Source organism: Dreissena polymorpha, chromosome 2 (genome assembly GCF_020536995.1).
Source record: "Dreissena polymorpha isolate Duluth1 chromosome 2, UMN_Dpol_1.0, whole genome shotgun sequence".
NCBI classification, from domain to species: domain Eukaryota; kingdom Metazoa; phylum Mollusca; class Bivalvia; order Myida; family Dreissenidae; genus Dreissena; species Dreissena polymorpha.
Genome location: NC_068356.1, coordinates 42526939 through 42550029, shown reverse-complemented (window position 1 = coordinate 42550029; position 23091 = coordinate 42526939). Strand labels below are relative to the sequence as shown.

Below are 23091 nucleotides of genomic sequence, written 5' to 3'. Positions count from 1 at the left end.
AGTAAAACAGGAGAAATAGACATATGTCAAAATGACATGGTACATTAAAGAAGCCTGGTAGGTTAATTGATACAAATTCGAATTCAATAACCATATGATCAACGTAAAATTGTATGCTATTCTAACACGGCACGCAACTTGTTTTCTATAGACAAAGAAGGAAATCAAGTGTGGGTTATTCTGCAATAATGTATGGGCGGAGCTTAATGTTTCGAAAATAGTTCCTAATAATTATGAAAATATTGCTAAAACCCGCTCTCAAAAAAATGTAATAAATGTAGCATGTATATAAATGTAATGAAACAACAAATTGTATATTTGAGAAGTGGCATAACCACGCCTGCAAAGAATGTTATTTGTTAAGAAACGTAATTAAGAAACATTTATATAGCATGTCAGCTTTTCAGTAGCATCAATAAAAGTGACGTTATTTAGTTTCTGCAATTGTTGTTTTCTATGAAAGTGACGTAATTTGCAAAATATTTATGAATGAAAACAACGTCATATGTATGTACAATTCAATGACGTCACTAAATAGTGAACTTTGTAGAAGAACTATCTAAGAAAGGCGGAGTATTGGAAAATATAGTTCACGTCCAATAGCTTGAACCAAATCAATCAGAATCGTGTTAGAATCGAAATAATATTTTTCTATGATGGTTTGTTGTCGAATAACCCACAGTAAGGAGTATAGATGCGTGTTATTAAATCACTCGTGCTTCGCACTCGTGATTTAATTCCTACGCATCTATACTCCTTACTGTGGGTTATTCGACAACAAACCATCATAGAAAAATATTATTTCTTAAGTATGGTATTATGAGAACTTGAATTCATAGGTATTCTGCTTGATACAACCAATAAAACTGATACACGTTCCCAGAACACCATACTGATGTCAAATTCAACTGATAATAAACCTTTTTCTTCTAATTACTAATTAAACTGTTAATATCAAAACAAATCACACACTATTTTATATCCATGAATATTTTTCCTCATAACGACATGATGTTACTGTATGACCCTGAAATCTCTTCCTCATAACGACATGATGTTACTGTATGACCCTGAAATAACGACATGATGTTACTGTATGACCCTGAAATCTCTTCTGTGCTTATAACTATTCACACTACTGATGAAGGACATGACAAAAACATGTACAGTTCTTAAGTAATTAATTAAAGCATTTATACCATAACTGTCATTCAATTTCCAGCAAATATCTTTTTTTTGGTATTTAGATAATTGCAAATGCCATCAAGTGTTTAAGCCGCGCTGTCAGGAATTCATAACGTTGACGTTTATCCGCTAACATGCATGCGACGTCATGTATACTATCGACGTCACTTCTTATGTTGTATATATACAAGTTCGTATTAACATCTATTAAAAGGTCGAACCTAACTATTTTCGTAGTTTATTAACACTATACGATATTACACCACACGCTCTCTGAAAAAATCTAGCTATATGCACATGCGTTAAGTGATGTCCCATATAAGCCAATGGTGTCCACATTTATGCTTTTATATGATTTTTATATTAAATTAAGTACCTTTGAAATGAATGTCCATTCTAGGCAGAATGTATTGTCAGTGATAGGCCTGTGCAAATTGAACACGCTAATCAGGGAATAAACGTTAAAACATGCACTGAGTCTGCTTTTCCCCAAAGTTTGACTCATTTGCATTTACATAAGAAAGTACTGGTAGTTCTGCAACTTGCATAATTTTGAAACAGAAACACTCTTAGATCCTTTTTGTCAATGTTTCCTAGTTACCAAACTTACTTGGTCAATGATTCCTAGTTACCATACCTACTTTGCCAATTATTCCTAGTTGGCATACATCCTTTTTCCATAATTCCTCAAGTTACCTTACCTACTTTGTCAACGATTCCTAGTTCTCGTACCTACTTTGTCAATGATTCCTAGGTATCATACCTACGTTGTCAATGATTCCTAGTTACCATAGTATTACCTACTATGTCAATATTTCCTAGTAACCATACATGCATTGTCAATGATTCCTAGTTATCATACCTAAAGTGTCAATGATTCCTACATTGTCAATTATTCCTAGTTAACATACATACTTTATCAATGAGTCCTAGTTACCATACATACTTTGTTGATTATTCCTAGTTACCATTACAGACTTTGTTGATGATTCCTAGTTACCATATCTACATTGTAAAGGATTCCTAGTTATCATACCTACTTAGTCAATGATTTTTAGTTACCATACTTTGTCAATGATTCCTAGTTACCATACTTACTATGGAAATGATTCCTAGTTACCATGCTACTTTGTTGAGGATTCTTAATTATCATACATACTTTGTCAATGTTTCGTTCATCCTTGCAAAGACTGGATAACTCTTTTACAGCGGCAAATTTATGTTGCTAAAAATAATAAAGAATAATTTAATAAAATAATAATAATCATGTACCAGCAAAACCTGCATCTATGGGGGACAGAGTGAAGCATCACACAATTCTTAAAACAATACCTTTTAGGAACGAAATGTTGGTGTTCACAGGTAGTTTATGTTTTATTATGCCAAAAGGTATGACATAAGTATTAAATACAAATATTCACTGATGTTGTAACTTATCAAAATTAAACATTATCATACTGTAATGGTTTTCATTGCTGTCTGACCACAGACTGCTGTCCACTGCTGTCTAAACACTCTGTGTATTTGCAATATTCAAAAGGAAAATTTGAATCTTGTGTATTATACAGTGAAAAATATGGTGCCTAAATGTACAAATAGTGTGTAAACATAATGAATAACTGTACTTAAATCTGCAAATAATAGTAAGGCAAAACTCATAAATTCATCTTTACAGTTTGCAAATGAGTATTCAATTAGGGCTGCTTACAGGTAAATGTGACCTTGACCTTGTGACTGCTGCGGTCACAGGTTTGCAGGATTCACAGACCCGCTCTAGGCCTGGAACGTTCAGTTGAGGCAGTGGCAACTGGAAGACAGACATGTCATCAGGCATCTACACAGTCATTTTAATTCATCGTTATTAGTCATCAAGTTATTGAAAAGTGTATAAAAATGCATGCAGACAATTTGAGTCTAGGGAAACAGAAACAATATTAAACAAAAGGGCCTGAAAGGCCCAACGTCACTCATCTGAGATAACAATATATTATTGAGACAAATCTTCTGACCAAGTTTCATGAACATCGGAAAATAAATGTGGCCTTTAGAGTGTTAACAAGGTTTTACTATAGAAATGAAAGGAAAAATGCCCCGCCCCCTGGCAGCCATGTTTTTCAACCAACCGGCATCATTTTTAAACTCGTTCAAGATATTTTTGGGATGAATCTTCTGACCAAGTTTCATGAAGATTGGACATTAAATGTGGCCTCTAGAGTGTTAACAAGATTTGACAAAAGCCATATAAGTAAAAATGTCCCGCCCCTTGGAAGCCATGTGTTTCAAGCAAACATAATTATTTTCGAACTCATCCAAAACATCATTGAGACCAATCTTCAGACCAAATTTTATGAAGATTGGACAATAAATGTGGCCTCTAGAGTGTTAACAAGGTTTTACTATAGCCATATACAGCCATATAAGGAAAAATGCCCCGCCCCTGGTGGCCAAGTTTTTAAAGCAACCAAAACCATTTTCATACTCATCCAATATATCATTGGGACAAATCTTCTGACCAAGTTTCATGATCATCGCAAAATAAATGTGACTTCTAGAGTGTTAACAAGGTTTTACTATAGTCATATAAGGAAAAATGCTCCCCCCCCCCCCCCGTGGTGGCCATGTTTTTCAACCAACCTGCACCATTTTCAGACTTGTTCAAGATATTATTGGGATGAATCATCTGACTGAGTTTCATGAAGATCGGACTATAAATGTGGTCTCTATAGTGTTAACAAGATTTTACTATGGCCATATATAGCCATAAAAGGAAAAATGACCCGCCCCTTGGCAGCAATGTTTTTAAATCAAAGGTTACCATTTTCAAACTCATCCAAGATATCATTGGGACAAATCTTCTGAGCAAGTTTCATGAAGATCGGAAAATTAATGTGGCCTCTTGAGTGTTAACAAGGTTTTACTAAAGCCATATAAGGAAAAATGCCCCGCCCCCTGGCAGCCATGTTTTTCAACCAACCGGCATCATTTTCGAACTAGTCCAAGATATTATTGGGATGAATCTTCTGACTAAGTTTCATGAAGATAAGACAATAAATGTGGCCTCTAGAGTGTTAACAAAATTTTACTATAGCCATATTATAGCCATATACCTAAGGAAAAATGCCCCGCCCCTTGGCGGCCATGTTTTTCAAGCAAACGTAACCATTTTCAAACTAATCCGAGATATCATTGAGACCAATCTTCTGACCAAATTTCATGAAGATTGGAAATAAATGTGGCCTCTAGAGAGTAAACAAGGCAAATATTGACGCCGCACAACGCACGCCGCACCACGGACGACGGACAAAAGGCGATCACAAAAGCTGACCATGAGCACTTCCTGCTCAGGTGAGCTAAAAACTTATAAAATCATTGTTTTTCTTGAAAATGCTAATTTTTTCTTATATTTACAGATAATATATTATATATTATATTATTAGTATATTATATTATTGTATTATTTACAAACCAGTTTTGTTTTGTCATTCCAATTAAAATCATCACAAGTTAAATACCACAAATACTTAGTGGTTTTAAATATGTATCGAACAAGTTAGCTTGCTTGTCATAACAACTGAAGTAGATAAGAGTCCATTTAAGAAAAAAGGAATTACTAAACTAATCAAGAGTTTTGTGTCCTATTTTACCTGTAGGTGAAAATTTATCCTTAACTAAGGGAACAAACTCAACATTTTTATTACATCCCTTTAAATATTGTATTTTATATTTCTTATGTATAGAGAATTTTAAACACGCATTAATCAGAACACAATTTAAGAACAAATTTGTATTGCTTTAAAAGTATCAGTAATAAATACAAATTGCAAAAATATACACCTGTCTTATAGAACCCTTCACCAGGCAATTCAAGTCAGCTCTGGTTTCACTACAGTCACGAATAAATCTTTCGCCTTTTACTAAAGATTTCCGTGCAGTGGAACAATCAATGAGTCTATAGACTTATTTCTGCAGCCCTTCTATCCAAGGGTAAATATTCTTAATAACTATGCTTGTCCATAATAAGATTGCAGATTTACATGCTTCACTTCATACCCAACCTTAACATACCAATGGTACTGACCTACTTATAGGAAACAGCTGGAAACCTTAACGGGCTGTGAGTTTACATTTACACATTGCTTCTGCGCAGAAAAGGGTTAACATAAAGGATTAGCTAGATTCAGTCCATTACAGTCAGCCAGGGACGTTTAGGGCTTGTTTACTATGTAGTTGATAACTGTCAATTTTACTGTTAATGAAATGAAAGTTAAGCATCCTTTAGGTCTACTGAGTACGTAGTAAGATTGCAGGAAAAAACTCTGTACCCCATGGTAAGTTAAAGGTAGCTCTATTATTTTTCTTCTATTGTTCTCTTTCTTCATTTGGTAAGTGGTATAAGCAAACTCTGAGCACAATTTGATGTCAAACGCTAGTATCAAGTTCAAATATTTACATTGCAATCATATTAAAATCAGTGTTTGCAGTTTGCATAGGCTAACCTAGGACGGTGCATTCCACTTAGACTAGATTTTTGTTTAGAAAATGATTCCTTTATAGGAATTCCATTACAGTGGAAAGTGTATCCCTGATTAGCCAGTGGAAAGTGTCATCCCTGATTAGCCAGTGGAAAGTGTCATCCCTGATTAGCCAGTGGAAAGTGTCTTCCCCGATAAGCCAGTGGAAAGTGTCTTCCCTGATTAGCCAGTGGAAAGTGTCTTCCCTGATTAGCCAGTAGAAAGTGTCTTCCCTGATTAGCCAGTGGAAAGTGTCATCCCTGATTAGCCAGTGGAAAGTGTCATCCCTGATTAGCCAGTGGAAAGTGTCTTCCCCGATTAGCCAGTGGAAAGTGTCTTCCCTGATTAGCCAGTGGAAAGTGTCTTCCCTGATTAGCCAGTAGAAAGTGTCTTCCCTGATTAGCCAGTGGAAAGTGTCATCCCTGATTAGCCCGTGGAAAGTGTCATCTCTGATTAGCCAGTGGAAAGTGTCATCCCTGATTAGCCAGTGGAAAGTGTCATCCCTGATTAGCCAGTGGAAAGTGTCATCCCTGATTAGTCAGTGGAAAGTGTCATCCCTGATTAGCCAGTGGAAAGTGTCATCATTGATTAGCCAGTGTCAACTAAACAGGCTAATCTGGGTCCATACTTTACCCAGAGCCGCGTTCTGAGAAAACTGGGCTTAATTCATGTGCGCCTTTATGACATTTTTCGTTTAAATGAAGTCTCTTTTTAACAAAAATCACATTTAGGAGGAAAGTGTCGTCCCTGATTAGCCTGTGCAGACTGCACAGGCTAATCTGGGACGATACTTTACACACATTCATTAAGCCCAGTTTTCTAAAAACATGACTCACCCAGATGCTATTAGCCCAGTTTCCCAAAGAGAGGCTCATAAACAATTCAGTATCAGGTAAAGAGAGTTGAGTTATACATGAAGCTTTTATTGCATTAGTTAATTCCTAAAGAGAGGGGGCCTCAAAATGTTACCCACCTTTTCATTGCATTTGTCACAGACCACAAGCCCACACTGGCGACAGTGGTGTCTGCGCTTGAGAGCGCCGAACTTACTCCTGCACAGCGGACAGATCAACGCCTCCTGGTCGGGCTGCCAGCTACAGTAGGACACAAGCACATGATGGGTATAAACACAGCATCAGTCTGCTCATGTAAATGATATCAGACAGATTTGGCTATTAAGTGGTGTTTTTGTTTCTTTAATGTTACCATGTCAAGCATCTTAATGATTGCAACTTTTAATTATTGTCAGTGAAACATTGTTTATGCCTAAAATTAAAGCCCCAGGAAGTCAAAAAAATAAAAAAAAGTAAAAGAAATATTTTCGACTTTACATCTTCGCAACTTAAATGAAAAAAACACATTGAAATCAGTCAATTAATTATAATTTGTGAGGTTATTATAACTGTAAATCATTAAGTTTATGCACACACAATAACAACCAAAAACAATACAATGAGCAAAAATAATACCTTTGATCCAACCTGATTGAGACTGAACACCTTTAACAACAATCTTTCACTGTGAATCAGTATATAACTGTGTCAACATAGAATATTAGTGTTCTAAAAAGAAAAAAGTGAACTTCACAGGTATTGCTCATTTATTTGTATTATTTTAACACATTTTTCTAAAATGAAATTAAAAATGCATTCACTGAAAAATAAAATGATACCTTCTTTTTGAAATGAAGAAGTTGGGGTTGGTATATGGGTCGGTGTCCCCTTCTATAACTGCTGGTATGAACGCTTCCCCACAGATGCTGATTATGGTCCTATTTGTTATATTGTCCTTTAAACCTGAATAAAGAGTTATCTAGCAAGTTTCATAGACTGTGGGGACTGCACAGGCCAATAATGGGCAACACTTTACACACATAAATTAAGCTCTGTTTACCTTGAGCAAGACTTATGTGCATTTTTACACAGATCAACCTAGGTCAATATTATGAAAATGTTCCATGAAAACCGAGGAAATCACCTAACAAGAGGCCTCAAAGGGCCCTGGGTCGCTCACCTGAGAGACTTAGAAACAAAGATTAAAACTCTACAGCAAATATTTAAAGTTATTAGTATGACAAGACTGACTTTAAAAATAAGGTGTTACAAAGTATTCACAATAGGCCTATATAGAAAATTACCCCACCACCCTGGCGGCCATGTTTTTAATACTCAGATTTAAAAAAAATATATATATTAGGAAAATGCTTCTTACAAACATTATTAAAGAGAAAACTGCCCCATCCCCTGGCGGCAATGTTTTTCCACTGATCACGACCATTTTCAAACTCATCCGACATATCAATAAAAACAATGTTTTGACCAAGTTTCATGATGATTGTCCAAAAAATGTTACTTTTAGAGTGTTCACAGGCTTTTTCAGTATAAAAATATAAGGAAAATGACCCCCCCCCCCCCTGGCGGTGTCATGTTACTAGATGGATCAAAACCATTTTTGAACTCAACCGTCGTATCCAGAAAACAAGGGTTGTTAACATTGTTTTGTGAAAAGAAAAGGTTTGTTGTTTCTGCAGATCTATACTTATATGCGCTATCAGCAGTTTTGTGTGTGTGTGCTTAATTTTTATTAAATAGACATTTGTTATCCGTTGTGACAAAGCTATTATTTTGGATAAAAGTAATATGAGGACAGTAATTTAATAATGAGCATCAGCAAAAGAAAATGGAAGTACATTTTTCAACAAATTGTTGTCCAAATTTGAGATCATGAGATAAGCATCTCAGCATCTTATAGGGGATGACTGTTTTGACTGTTTACAATCTGTTCAGCAAGAACACTTTTAGATACTGAAAACAACCGTATTTGTTAAAGAGATTATATTTTTGTAAAATAGTTTTTGTATAATTAAATAAAATATCTTGAATTGTTATCATACATCAAAGTCAGTTATAAAAAAGTAAATGAGTATGAGAATATGTACAACTACTAGAAATTCAATATTGATCTTCTTTTATAAAACAAAACATCAGTTGATCTTTCTTATAGTTATAAATGTGTGCAAATATAGAAGTAAACACACACAAGACATTTGAAAATGTATCATATCAAAACAACTATCAAACTATTTGTAATTTAAATGCACAAAAAATCTGTAGCATAAATACATTATTTTTGCAAAAACAAATGCAAATCAACTTTTCTTCAAACAGCTGTTTGTGCTTCTTAAAAGATGTGATAAGTTGTTGTTTTTTCACTACCAAATTGTTCACATTTTTGACAAAGTGTTTTTAAACAACTGGAACAATTTTAGGACTGACATTGCATTGATATTTCCAATTGAAACAACAATAAAACCTGCTAAAATCACAAATCTTTCATAATCACACACAAATTACTGACTGACTGAAAATTGTAGGGGTAAAACATTTCAAGTTGTAACACCCCCGGAAACCCGACATGCTGTGAGAAGTTGTTGTTAGGAGATGTAGCCGATATATTTCAAAGAATTTCGGTAGGGTAAGTAAATCCAGGTCTATAATTGTTTAAAGTCATTTTAGAAATAAAAAATATTTTGGTGCATGCAAAGGAGGTATTACCATGTATGTTAGAAAAATCCTTGTTATAAATATTCATGATTTATTGAAATATGGCTATTTAAAGTCGACGATGCAGGGATTCGTCCCATATTTAGCACTTTATTTACAAATTTCTTTACAGGTATGCCAGTGAAAAAGTTGTTTCACCAACAATTATATTAACCGGTAAGCCATATTAACCAATGTTCCCGAGTAACATATCCGCCAGGGCTTCTTAAAAAAGTTTGTATTGGTGGAAAAATTCTACTTTACATACAACGTGCTGATGAAAAAATGATATGACATGGTGCTGTACAAAGATGTCGAGATATGACATGTGTGAAGTTCATTTATAAACTTAAAAGCTCACTTTTACAGCTGATTTATGCCCACTCTGACGCATTGTAGATCATTTTCATTGAACTTTGTGGTTTTATAATGATATCCGCTCTGAAGCTAAGTTAATTTCCAGCTAATTTGTATCTTTTTTTATTGTTTGAAAATCATTGTAAATGTAAAGCAATTGATTCATACAAGTACAAATATATGTCCGGTAGGCAAACTAAACATTTATAATAATATTTTGTGCCTATAGTTCCAATTATGGGCAGTAGACTTTCATAAATGTGGACTAAATTTGGATCTATTATACATGACTTCAAGTTGACAGCTTTGCAAACATCTCCGACAATGCACACTGTAATGTTTGTTTATTTTCGTTCTTTTTGGTAGTGATATATGCAAAATGTAAACATTTATTTTCAAAACCCAATCCACGCCTCCTTCTTATGTCGTGAATCTCTCTCACTCTGCATAAAACATTTGAAGAGAGAGAGGCAGGAAAGGACGGAGAAAGCGAGCGGACTGACGGACGGACTTTCTAACAAGAGGCACATTATGGTGTTATTCCTTTGATGTTTCTTTGATCTTTTTAACCCCACAAGTATATGTTAATCCCGTAAGAGCGATTTTTAATGGAATGAACCTCATTGTGTCAAGTGTACAGAAAACCGGACATAAAGAACCCCTATTGTAACTTTGGTATGTATGGACAGACACTGACAGAGACAGACACAGAGGAGAGAAGCAGAGTGAGAGAGATTAACGACATGTATGCGTGAGCCGTAAGTTAATAATCTACCTTAAGTGGGTTACGCGACTTGCAAACTAACTGTACGTCATTCTTAATATTCAATACGATATATACAGTTTATCCATGACGTGAAACTTTGAATGACTTGTAAAGTAAAACACATACTAGGTCGTCATTTAATGAGTATAGCCAATAATAGACCATAGCTACATAATTTAAATGCAATTTTGACGGATTTCTCTCAATAGTCTATCTAATGAATGGTTTCCATCTGACATCAACACAAAGGTCTTTGATGAAAGTGCCCAGTTAATTGGGGTCAATTTCCAAGAGTCACAATTTCCACCTGGCAACAATGCAAGCACAGGTATAATTTATAAATGAGTTTTATAGAGAGTAGCCTAGGATAAGTGAATGAAACGTCAAATAAGATTCATACGTAACACTTCTTGTTGTTTTATTGGTTTGACCACTATGTTAAATTTCTGCAAAGATATAGATAACAATCATAAGTAATGGCAATAATTAATTTGAGTAATGCAATAATTATAATTAGATATTTGGGTTGTGGTTATGTTTCTGAATCCATTACCAGTATCATCATAATCATCATAATCATCATAATCATCATTATCATCATCCTCCTCCTCCTCCTCCTCCTCCTCATCATCATCATCATCATCATCATTGTGCACAAACATCCGCATTACAACTAGAGTGTTAACATGGTTTTAATATAGTCATTTTATGAAAACTGCCGCTACCCTGGTGGCCATGTTTTTCAACAAACCGTAACCATTTTCGAACACAGCCAAGCTATCAATACAACAAATCTTCGGACCAAGTTCCATGAAGATTGGGGCTATAAATGTTATTTCTAGAGTGTTAACAAGGTTTCACTATAGCCATATAAGCAAAGCTGCCCCGCCCCCTGGAGGACATATTTTTCAACAGATCAAAACTATTTTCAAACTCAGCCTAGCTATAATAAAAACAAATGTTCAGACCAAATTTCATGAAGTTTGGACAATAAATGTGACTTCTAGAGTGTTAACAAGGTTTAACTATAGCCATATAGGCAAAACTGCCCTGCCCTCTGGCGGCCATGTTTTTTTACCAATCCAAACCATTTTCAAACTCAACCGTCGTATCCAGAAAACAAATGTTCTGACCAAATTTCATGAAGATTGGACGAAAAATGTTACTTCTAGAGCTATCACATGTTTTCACTATATACATATAGAAAAAACTGCCCCGCCCCCTGGTGGCCATGATTTTTTACCGATCTGGACCATTTTCGAACTCGTCCGAGATATCAATGAAACCAATGTTTTGACCAAGTTGCATGATGATTGGGCAAAAATTGTGACTTTTAGAGTGTTCACAAGGTTTCTCTATAGCCATATAAGGAATATTGCCCCGCCCCCTGGCGGCCATGTTTTTCAATGGACTAAAACCATTTTTGAACTCAACCAACATATCATTAAGACAAACATTTTGACAAAGTTACATGAAGAATGGGCATCAAATGTGACTTCAACAGTGTTCGCGAGGTTTTGTGGGTTTTTTTACCTAGTTTTTGACCCAGCATGACCCAGTTTCAAACTCGGTCGAGGTATTATTGGGACAAATGTTCCTACCAAGTTTAATGAAGATCGGACAATAAATGTGGCCTCTAGAGTGTTCACCAGGCAAATGTTGACGACGGACGCACAACGCACAACGGACAAAAGGCGATCACAATTGCTCACCATGAGCACGTTGTGCTCAGGTGAGCTAAAAAGATGTAGATTATCATGCCTGAACACATAACAATTATTGCTATCACATAACATACACAGATGTTTCATAGATATTTGGAAACAGTTTTAAAGAATTCTTAAGTAGCAAGGGAAATCTGTTCTCCAACAAAATGTCCTACATGTAAATAAAATAAATATTTTTATATTCTTCTCATAAAAAGTAAACATCATAAACAATAGTTAAAATAATAATAATAATAATAGTATGTACTTAAAAGTAAATTAAAATTCATATGCATTATACAGTGAGAAAGGCAATTCAATTGCATGCTAACCCAGACTTTGATCAACAATGGGAAATGCATACTTACTTTACTATAAAGAGATAGTTTTGATTCACATGAATGCCACTTGTAAATGTGCTAGGCCTCGTTTGTGAAATATTTGTATGTTGAAATGCATATAGATCTACTCGCTACACTGCAAACATATCCTTTCCTAATGAAATACAGTACTTAAAAGTGTGTGTAAATATGCTTTTAGGAATATTTTGAGTTTCGGAGTTGTTGGTCCGAAACTGTGGAATGACCTTCCATCAAGCATCCAGACTTCCGCATCAATAAACATTTTCAAAAGGAATTTAAAAACATTTCTCTTCAGAAACTTTTACAACCTTTTTTAATTTGAATACCTGTGATTTAAACAAATAATCCAGACTCAGTTGTACGGGCTTATTTGTCACTAGGACTCATAGGACCAAGCAATTAAAGAATTGTGCGGGCTTCTTTGCTCGAAAAGCATATTTATTGTACAAGTGACTGGTAACCAAGAATCATTAGGGCTTCTTTGCTCAATGATTGAATTACATCAACCAGCTGTCTTTTAGTCATGCTTAGGCCTTCTAGTTGTGTCTTATAGTCACACTGTAATTTTAACCTTCAAGTTGTGTCTTGTAGTCACACTTGGTCAGTCTATTTGTGACTTGTAGTCACGATAGTTCAAATAAGGTTAAAACCCAAAAGAAGTGTCCTTAAGTATGACAGTTGACCGGTAGCTGTGGGATCCGACAGCCAGAGTGCAGAGATATCCTTTTACGTATCCTTTTAGTTAATGAAAAACAGTGTCTTTATGTTGCCAAATATTTGCTCATATTATCATTATAATTATTGTCTTAACTCTAGTTATATCAATTTATTACATAATATTTTACCTTTACTGTGTTTTAATAGTGTAGCCGGTATTGTTTTATTGCTTAAGTTCCTTAAAGCATTATTATTTATATCACACATTTTTAGATCATTAATCCTTTAATTAATGCTGCATAATATTATCAATACCTCTTTTTTTATCAATTTTATGTACATATATATGTTTTGTACAACGCCATTGAATATAATTATATAAATAGGCGTTTCATCAAATTAGCAAGTTTCAAGTTTTTCAAGTTTTATAGAATAACAAGAGTGCCAAACTGTCACAAGATACGCCATTTTGAAGGTTTTGGACAACTTTATAACTTTACCATGACCCATATTGAACTTGACCTACATATCATCTAGACACAGCTTCTGACCAAGTTTGGTGAAGATCAGATGAAAACTACTTCAATTAGAGAGCGGAAACCATGCTTAATGCTTGTAATGAACTAAGTGACCCGGTGACCTATTTTTTTACCCATCTTCATGACCCATATTCGACCTTGACCTAGATATTGTCTTGATACAACTTCTGACCAAGTTTGGTGAAAATCGGATGAAAACTCTGGGTTTTTTTACCTTATATAACAGACGCCGAATATCGGCGTCTTCCCCAAGCAATCTAGGCTACTCTTTTCCCCTTTCCGGACCGAAAAATTCCCCAAGCGGAAGCTTTTCTCCTCCATAAAACAGTTCAAAACGATTGAATTTTACAACAAATTCGTTCAAAATCGTACAAAACACCGTTTGGTACCCGTCCAATTATGGTTCCCAACCCGTACACGCCGTTCTGTACTGTATAAATGTTACGACAATGATTTCCTCCCTTGGCCGATTTACGATAACTGTCAACTCGCTCTATGTTAAATGTCACCAAAAAAGGCAAAATGTCGCATAACTGGTGAAATTACTGGAAAAGGCCCCAAAAAAATGCGAATAACGCGGTTATTTCAGCTTTCTTCACAAAAGTAAGTCCACTGCAGCAGTCTACGACTGTAGTCGAGCCAGGTTTTTCACTTATGAATAACATTGCAACAGACCTCCGGACGTTGGGACAGGCAACATCGGATGCGCTGATGCGATTAAGCAGCTTTCAAGAACTTTCAGGGCCAGATCAACTGACAGAGGAGGACATGGATGCGTTAGTGGAGATGTTTAAAGGACTGAAAAACAGAGAAATGCCTCTGTGAAATTGTGTAATAACATGTAAATTAACCACAAATATTGATGTATGAAGAAAATAACAGTCTTTTTTGTTTTATTAACCCAATTAACAGTAAAAGTAAGACCCTTAAAATCTTTCCCCTATTAAGGAAAAAACGCGCGCAATTTTTCCCCAAAAGTGGAAAATCGCGCGTGAAATTTCCCCAAAAGTGGAAAATCGCGCGTGAAATTTCCCAACCTAAGGGCTAGAGCCCCTTCCCCTACAACCCAAAAAAAACCCTGAAACTACATCAATTATAGAGCGGACACTATGCCTAATCCTTGAAATGCACTAAGTGACCCCGTGACCTATTTAAACAGAAGGTTTTTAACTGTAATACATATCATTGCAAATACAAAACATGTATATTTTTCTACACTTAAGTATCTATCTATCTATCTCTGATTACTGCCAACCGCTCTTTCGAGTATTATAGGCAGATACTGTCGAGTCCGTTTCTTGGGAAGAACCAGTACTTGGTGTCTATGGAGGAGATAATGAGAACGCACCCCTAGTAGGGATTGAACCCACGAACTCCCGATCGCTAGGCGGACACCTCATGCACTACACCACCGCGATCTCATATCAATATTTTTTACGTACAGTCTATCACTCTAAACACGATGCATAATTACATAAATACAAATACACAGTGCATGTGGTAGTTGGAGGCGTCTGCTTAGCCAACACATACTCACATTTCAATATTTACTTTAATATCTTATAAAGTAGATCGGGCCGGTAGATTGTAATCAACTGTTTTGCACTTGATTTCTTAAATTAAGGCTCAGAGTTTTAATCTTTTTCATTGATTCATCATAAAACACAGCACTTACTTGTAATAGACCTCTCCATATCTTATTCTCTTAATTGTTGTCGTTGAAACAGCTATGTGTATTTTCAGAAAACGCAGCTTGCAGTACATGTAGATGCTGATAACGTTTTCTCGTGATGACTTCCCATTGAGTGCATGGAATAGAAAGCGTTGTCTCCCATGCATTATTTTTCTCCAAAAAATTGTAATCATACGTTTGTTCAAAGACCTATAGAACACATGTGGTTAGCGTGTGGCTATTAATTAATTAGTGAAAATATCATTTTGAATGATAAATTATCATATTATAACGGGAAAAAAAATTCACTATCAAATATAAATATAAGTATATAGTAAAGTTTGTTCAGAAAAGTTTATTTTTCGTTATAATATGATAATTTATCATTCAAAATGATGTTTTCACTACTTAATAGCATACTGTAGCCACACGCTAACCACCTGTGCTATAGAATACATTCTATAGGTCTTTGGTTTTTTGTATGTTTGTGTGATTTTTGTGACAGTAGGTTGGTTGGGGTTATAGTCGCCTGTCTCGAGTTCTTTGATTAGAAATCTAATTAATTCTAATGGAAAATTTATTTAAATGACCTAGCTCCAGAACCGTTTAATTGATTCAATAAAGGGTTGATAAGGTCAAAACATAACCAACAGCCAAACGTACTCGACTGAGTTCAAAACGTTGAACACATTAAAGGGGTCTTTTCACGTTTTGGTAAATTGACAAAATTTAAAACATGTGTTTCAGGTTCGCACATGTATAGAGCGTTTTATACTACACTAGTTCACGCTATTTAATTCTTATCTTTTCAGATCTTGATCATTGTTGATATAGAGACCATTAAAGTTCATCCAACAAATAGACGTAATTTTATTTATGATCAAGATACTAAAACCATGCAAGAGGAACAGTGTCCATTCCCAAGTTGTGAATACAAGACTCCGGATGTCGACCCACTGATCGTAGTAGCACTCATAACAGCACACAGCGCAGCACATCCTGCTGCACCACCAGCTGTCCGTGTAGCTATTGAAAAATTGAACGCGTACGACGACCAACCATCTCCGCAGCAGTTACATGTGAGGATTGGTCTTATTTTCAAAGTCGTTAGAAAGACTATGTCGATGCTACAAAGGTTACCGATAGAGACAAGGTTATACAACTCCTTGAGTGTTGTGACGAACCTCTACGTAAGGAGCCAGTGGAAGCCTCACCGATAGAAAATAGGCTGAGGTACTTGCTTGAGGTTCTTGCTGCAATTCGTAAACTGCCCGTCCGGGAGGTAAACACGATGGTGGCACGCGTCACGCTACATAATATGCGTCAAGATCGGGACGAGACGGTGCGAGGTTTCGGCGCTAGGTTGCAGGGTCAGGCAAACATTTGCAAGTATTTAATCAAATGCCCTGGGTGTGATATTGACACTAGTTATACGGAAGCCATTATGTACGATGTGTTAAGCAGAGGACTCGCAGACCCTGAAATCCAAATGGATCTCCTCGGTGATAAAAACCAGGAAATGAACATTCAGGGCATTTTTCAGTTCGTGGAGGCTAAGGTAGCAGGCAAATGCTCTGGCTCTCGCATGCTAGATCGAGAGTCGGTCAATGTTTCCAGCACCTACAAGAAACACAGAAAGTATCGGGACAGTCTGACTTAGAGGTTTGCTCATATTGTGGTAAACAAGGACACGGGAAGCAAAGTAAAGCACATATTCGCCGTACTCAATGCTCAGCATTTAACCACAATTATGAACACTGTAAGCGTGATCACCATACAGAATTCATGTGTCGCAGCAAGGACAGGTCCCACCGCCCACCACGAGCCTGTCAATCCAGGGGAACAGATCATGAGAATGCACTGTTCGAATCCTTGTGTACATTATTTGACAATTCATACTGTTTAGACACAAGCCTTGGTAGTGAAGTGTGCACAGTTAGCAAGCGTAATTATAGTGTACCTCTCGAGCATCATGTGTATGACATTCTATCAGACACTTGGGTCCGCCGAAGTTTCAAGCCACAGCCAATTATAAATGTGAATGTCCACACTGTGTTGGAAGACTATACTGAACTTGACTTCGACGACATGTATGCACGCTCCACCCCAGCCTCCGCCCCTGCCATGGCTGATACTGGTTGTCAGAGCTGTTTAGCAGGCCTTAAAGTTATCCATCGCCTCGGTTTAAGAGATTCAGATCTACTACCAGCTACTATGCGAATGCACACTGCCAATAATGAAGGTATCAAGATCCTGGGTGCAATCTTGCTTCGCATCTCCATCACCGATTCCACTGGACTTCCTGTTACAACCCGGCAAATGACGTATGTAACACAGGTGGTTAGCGTGTTGCTATGATATTAATTAGTGAAAACATCATTTTTAATGATGAATAATCATATTTTAACGAAAAATTAACTTTTTTGAAAAAATAATTCACTATCAAATATATATATATATATATATATATATATATATATATATATATATATATATATATATATATATATATATATATATATATTATATATATATTTGATAGGGATTTTTTTTCATAAAATTTAATTTTTCGTTATAATATGATTATTTATCATTTATCAAAATGATGTTTTTACAATTAAATATCATAGCCACACGCTAACCACCTGTGGTATGTAACAGATTCGTCGGACATGTTATTCCTAAGTAGGGAGGCGTGTATTGACCTTGGAATCAAACCACATAGTTTTCCACAGGTACAGTCTTCATTCCGACATTGCACAGCCGATGTTCATGACCAAAGTACGGCTCCATGTCAATCGATGTCGATCAAGCACATTTAATACATGTGAACACCAAACTCTACCGCTTATGGACTGTCCGCCTATGAAACTAATGATCGATCCAGATGCTAAACTCGTTGCTCATCATACCCCAGTGCCAGTACCACTGCACTGGAGGGATGCTGTGAAGGAAGGACTTGACCAGGATGTGCAATTAGGTGTTATTGAGAAAGTTCCTATTGGAAACCCTGGTACATGGTGCCATAGGATGGTCGTGATGGTCTGTGCGAAGAAGACTGGAAAACCGAGGCGTACTGTGGATCTTCAAGCGCTCAATATCCATGCAACCCGTGAGACCCATCATACCCCTTCCCCATTCCTACAGGCTCGCTCAGTTCCAGCTTGCAAAAAGAAGACCGTTTTGGATGCTTGGAATGGGTACCATAGTGTACCAATATGCGAAGAAGACCGTCATTAGATCACATTAATAACTCCCTGGGACAGATACCGCTACAAGACTGCATCACAAGGCTATATTGCTTCAGGTGATAGTTACACAAGGCGTTTTGATGAGATGGTTGCGGAAATCCCCAATAAGACCAAATGTGTAGACGATGTATTGCTGTGGGCAGATTCCTTAGAGCAGAGTTTCCACCAAACACTCCATTGGCGTGATGTTTGCGGGAGAAACGGCATCATACTTAATCGAAAGAAGTTTGTTTTTGATGCTGATACAGTGGAATTTGCCAGCTTTGAAATTTCTTCAAATGATGTCCGCCCTAGTCAACGGTACATGATGTCAATCCTTCAGTTTCCTAGCCCGAAGAATTTAACCGATGTGCGGTCATTGTTCGGCCTAGTGAACCAAGTTTCGTATGCCTTTAGCATGGCTGACCGTATGCGACCGTTTAGAGACTTACTCAAACCAGATACCCACTTTGAGTGAACGAGCTCTATGCGGAATCCAAACGGGTGATTGCGGACCAGATAGAGAAAGGCGTCACGATCTTCGACCCCGCCAAAACTACCTGTTTAGCTACAGACTGGTCCAAAACGGGTATTGGCTTTTGGCTACTACAGAAACACTGCTCATGCACAGATATCAAGCCGTTCTGCTGTCCCATGGGCTGGAAGATCACTCTTGTGGGAAGCAGATTCACCCACGTGGCCGAGTCAAGATATGCCCGCATAGGTGAGGCACTAGCAGTGGAAGATGCAATAGAAAAAGCGAGGTATTTTGTACTTGGTTGTCCAGACCTCATCATAGCAGTGGACCATAAACCTCTAATTAAGATATTTAGTGCAACGGATCGTCTATCACGCCATCCTGTCAACGAACCTGTACAACTGATCCTACCTGATGACGTAGCCACTGTCAATGCCGATTTGTCGCGCACATATACTACGAGGATTGCTTATACACTGGGGGCTGACGAGGTCAAAGCGTAGTCCGTTTCGCTACGACGTCAGGTATATGTTTTACTACGAAAACATTGTGTAAATACACTACTTAATCAGGCGAGTTTCATCTTTTCTGGTGTTAATGGATTAGAGAACGGAACATCCAGTAATGGTAGGTACTTATTATCAATAAAAACTAATAACAAATGCGCATAGTTGCAACCTTTAAGTTTATTTTGAGCTAAAATCGAAATATTTTGATTTGAAGCAATGCATAAGGTGGTTATTCTGTTAAAATAGCCAATTAATGTAACTTAAATTAAATAAAACTACATGTTACTTTGATTCAGTGTACATTACACATTTCAAAGTACAAAACAGGTTACGAACATGTATTTTAATCATTCAAATGGTTTGTTTCGAACGAAATTACAAGTCGCTTTATGTATAGGTTTCGTACAGAGTATGTATTGGTTGCGCAACGAAGTACAAATATAATGTATAGGTTGCTCAACGAAGTTACTGTATCCATTTCAGGACATATCACATGCAGTTTGCAGTAACTGCAGACTGCCATTTCCCAGTGCAAAAGATGCCGTGCTTCACTGTGCGCATGAACATCCAAACGAAAAGGTTGAACCCGGTGAAAGCCGGCAGAGTCCCGGCAGAGTCCCGGCAGAGCCCCGGTATACCGTCACTACACCGGCACTCACCGGGGCTATACCGGTTCAGACCCCGGCAGAGCTGAGGCAACGCCCCGGTTTAACCGGGGACAACCGGGGCTCCACCGGGAAAGTATTCAAATGTTTAATACCTCCGGGATGAACCAGGAGTTACCGGGAAGGACCGGCAATGACCGGCTTGGCACTGGAAACAACCGGGACTGCACCGGGAACAACCGGGACGGCACCATCAGAGCACCGGTTTACTTATGTAACGTAGCTATAAAGGGACTCTGCCGGCATTCACCGGGGCTCCACCGGGGCGTTGTCGTAGCTCTGCCGGGGTGTTTTGGGGCCCCGGTGGAGCTAAGGTGCCGTCCCGGTTGTTCCCGGTGCAGTCCCGGTTGTTCCCGGTGCCACGCCGGTCGTTGCCGGTCCTACCCGATGACTTCCGGTTCATCCCGGAGGTATTAAACATTTTAATACTTTCCCGGTGGAGCCCCGGTTGTCCCCGGTCGTCCACGGTTCATCTCGGTGGAGCACCGGTTCATCCCGGTGGAGCACCGATTCATCCCGGTAGGGACCCGGTTCATCCCGGTAGATACCTGATCACGCACTGGGGCTCCGCCGGCATCATAGTGAGACTGGGCCTTAATCGCATTGTAACACGATGTAAGTTTACCGGCCGTTATGTACGCAGTAAACAATAACCTGTGACAGAAACCCACTGCCACACCTTTACAACAATATATTGATTAGGCAATTGCGGATTTGTGCCATTGGGGTCCTACGTTCCACACCTTACGGCTGTTACAGGAGTGGATTTTACAGGTAAAACTATGTATACGAACATGAAATTCATCTCAAAATTAGTTGACGATAACCGATTTTCAAGAAAATCGCTTTGATATATACAATGCCAAAATCAAAATCCGTATGAGATCAATAATGATCGAAGTTGGGACATGGGATTTACTTTGACATAAGCAGAGTTTCGAGATAAGCGAGTTGGGGATAACGAGAATCGAATGTTATTTGATAAAGAGTACCGTATGCTGAAAACCTATCGTCGGTTTCTATCAAAATGAACGTATATGGGATTGTCACAAGTTGAAGATGCGTCATTATTATTGAGACCGACGACATTAGGTTCTCGACTCTCAACTGTCATCTTATATATGGATGTTCGATTTTAATCGTTTCCTTTGGCCTAGTCGTGAATTTAATTATATAATAATAATGTGCATTTCCATGTCGACTGTGCGTCTCGGGTCATGTTGTGCCGTTGTTACTACCTCTTCCTCAAAGGAAACATCCAACCACTTTATGACTCTGTATTAAAAAACAAAACTGTTCTTTATTTTGCCTTTGAGAGATAACCAATACGTCTTCTGTGAGAAACGCATACACGCTAAAGCGTTGTCGTAGCGAGGCATATACGTATACTGTCAGAGACATGATCATGCCTATTAATAATATTTAGCCTTTATTTCTGATAACTGGGTCAACCTACACATTTCTAAACACACCAGTGGCTTAACGATACATAGATCAATATGGATATTGTAAAATTAAATACAGTTGTAAACCTTCATTGCATTTTTTAAGTTAAACTTGACTTCGGTTTGATAAATCAGCGGTATATTTCAGGTTTAACCGCATAAACCAGACACATCTTGGATTATAATTTGATGTAACAGACCTATGAAATGTCAATGTGCTTAAATTCAGAGTTTTGTTATTAGAAAAGCATAATCTTACCCGTTTTAAACACAATTTTCGACTAATCCGTTCTCTATGTCATGTGTATTTAAAAAATGTTTTCGTAGTAAAACATATACCCGACGTCGTAGCGAAACGGACTACGCTTTGACCTCGTCAGCCCCCAGTGTTATATAAAGTATAAAATACATCACTCATTGCATGAGCACGGATGGCTGAGTGGTCTCAGCGATAGACTTATTCCATGGGTCAGTGGTTCGAGCCCTGTTGCGGGTTACTTTTTTCTTTTTTTTTTATTCTTGTTTTTTTACTGGAGCTTTATAGATCTAATGGTTACATTTATCAATATATGCATTTAATGACAAACTTCAAAACATGCCAATTTCTGCGAAAAAGCGTCTTTAGTACATCAATTGTGTGATTATTGTGGTCTTTAATAAATTGCTTTATTGATTGTATGGAATCATAAATAATGTAGGAATGACGTGAAACTCCAGTTAAATGGTTTAATTAGAGCTAGGTAAAACCATTTTTAACTCAAGCCGTCATTTAAAGTGAGATGAGCAATCATTTAAACAAGAGCTTTGTCCAAGTGAGAAGAGTAGTCCCCTACCATATCAATGTTGTCTAAGTAAGAACGTTAAGTCAATTTGTGTCCGTCTTAAAAACGAAATAACGAGCACATTACCATCTGTCCCTCTACACACCTATACATTTACAGCAACCTAGCTGAAGTACTTGAGTTATTGCAGGATCCAGATCTGGACAGACACATGGTTTTACAGATAGACCGAGGGTATACCTACAGTCCTTTCAGATTACACTGGTACGGGACTCCGGGAATCATTTTTGATTTCCATTTTGCAGTCCTGACTTATGTTGTCCATACAAAAATAACAAGGTTCAAATGAAGCCATTTCTGAATTTAGAATTAATGTGTATTATTTTATTGGCTAATGATTTTATGTCATAAGTGGAATTAGTGAATTTAATCTGTTTAATGCACACAGTAATGCTCATTTTACATTATTGTAACAATGTATACAGGGTTGTTGCTTCCATGTATATATTGCAATTTCTGGACATTGGGATTAATGTTTGTCAGCTTGTCATTAATTTGTTTCTTGATTTAGTTAACTAGAGCAGGTAAGTCAATTAGCAAATGATGCTTGATTGTAACCAACACAAAATGGGGTTTCAAGAACTACAGAACAGCATTGAAGAAAAAAGTATAAGATTTAATTCAA

At 37.2% G+C, this 23091-nt stretch overlaps 2 protein-coding genes and 1 non-coding gene across 5 annotated transcripts in view; 1 reads left to right on the top strand and 2 right to left on the bottom strand.

Annotated features, from left to right (window-relative positions):
• The window catches only part of LOC127866800 (uncharacterized), a 30097-nt gene extending 14550 nt beyond the window's left edge, over positions 1–15547 (bottom strand). The window contains exons 1-6 of one of the 3 annotated variants that reach the window (XM_052407620.1): positions 15301–15547; positions 14301–14423; positions 7369–7492; positions 6670–6790; positions 2894–2992; positions 2345–2410 (exon numbers count right to left, since the gene is read on the bottom strand). In XM_052407620.1, coding sequence (XP_052263580.1) covers positions 2345–2410; positions 2894–2992; positions 6670–6790; positions 7369–7492; positions 14301–14325 — 435 coding nt within the window. In that variant the 5' untranslated portion in view covers positions 14326–14423; positions 15301–15547. The remainder of the gene's footprint in view (positions 1–2344; positions 2411–2893; positions 2993–6669; positions 6791–7368; positions 7493–14300; positions 14424–15300) is intronic. The other 2 variants (XM_052407622.1, XM_052407619.1) reach the window with 2 other exon arrangements.
• Positions 1–23091, bottom strand: part of LOC127866801 (protein phosphatase 3 catalytic subunit alpha-like) — a 273905-nt gene that overhangs the window by 166810 nt on the left and 84004 nt on the right. The gene's annotated exons all lie outside the window — the stretch shown is intronic.
• Positions 5055–5171, top strand: LOC127870527 (U5 spliceosomal RNA). The gene has a single exon (XR_008044874.1). It is a non-coding gene; the product is annotated as a U5 spliceosomal RNA (small nuclear RNA).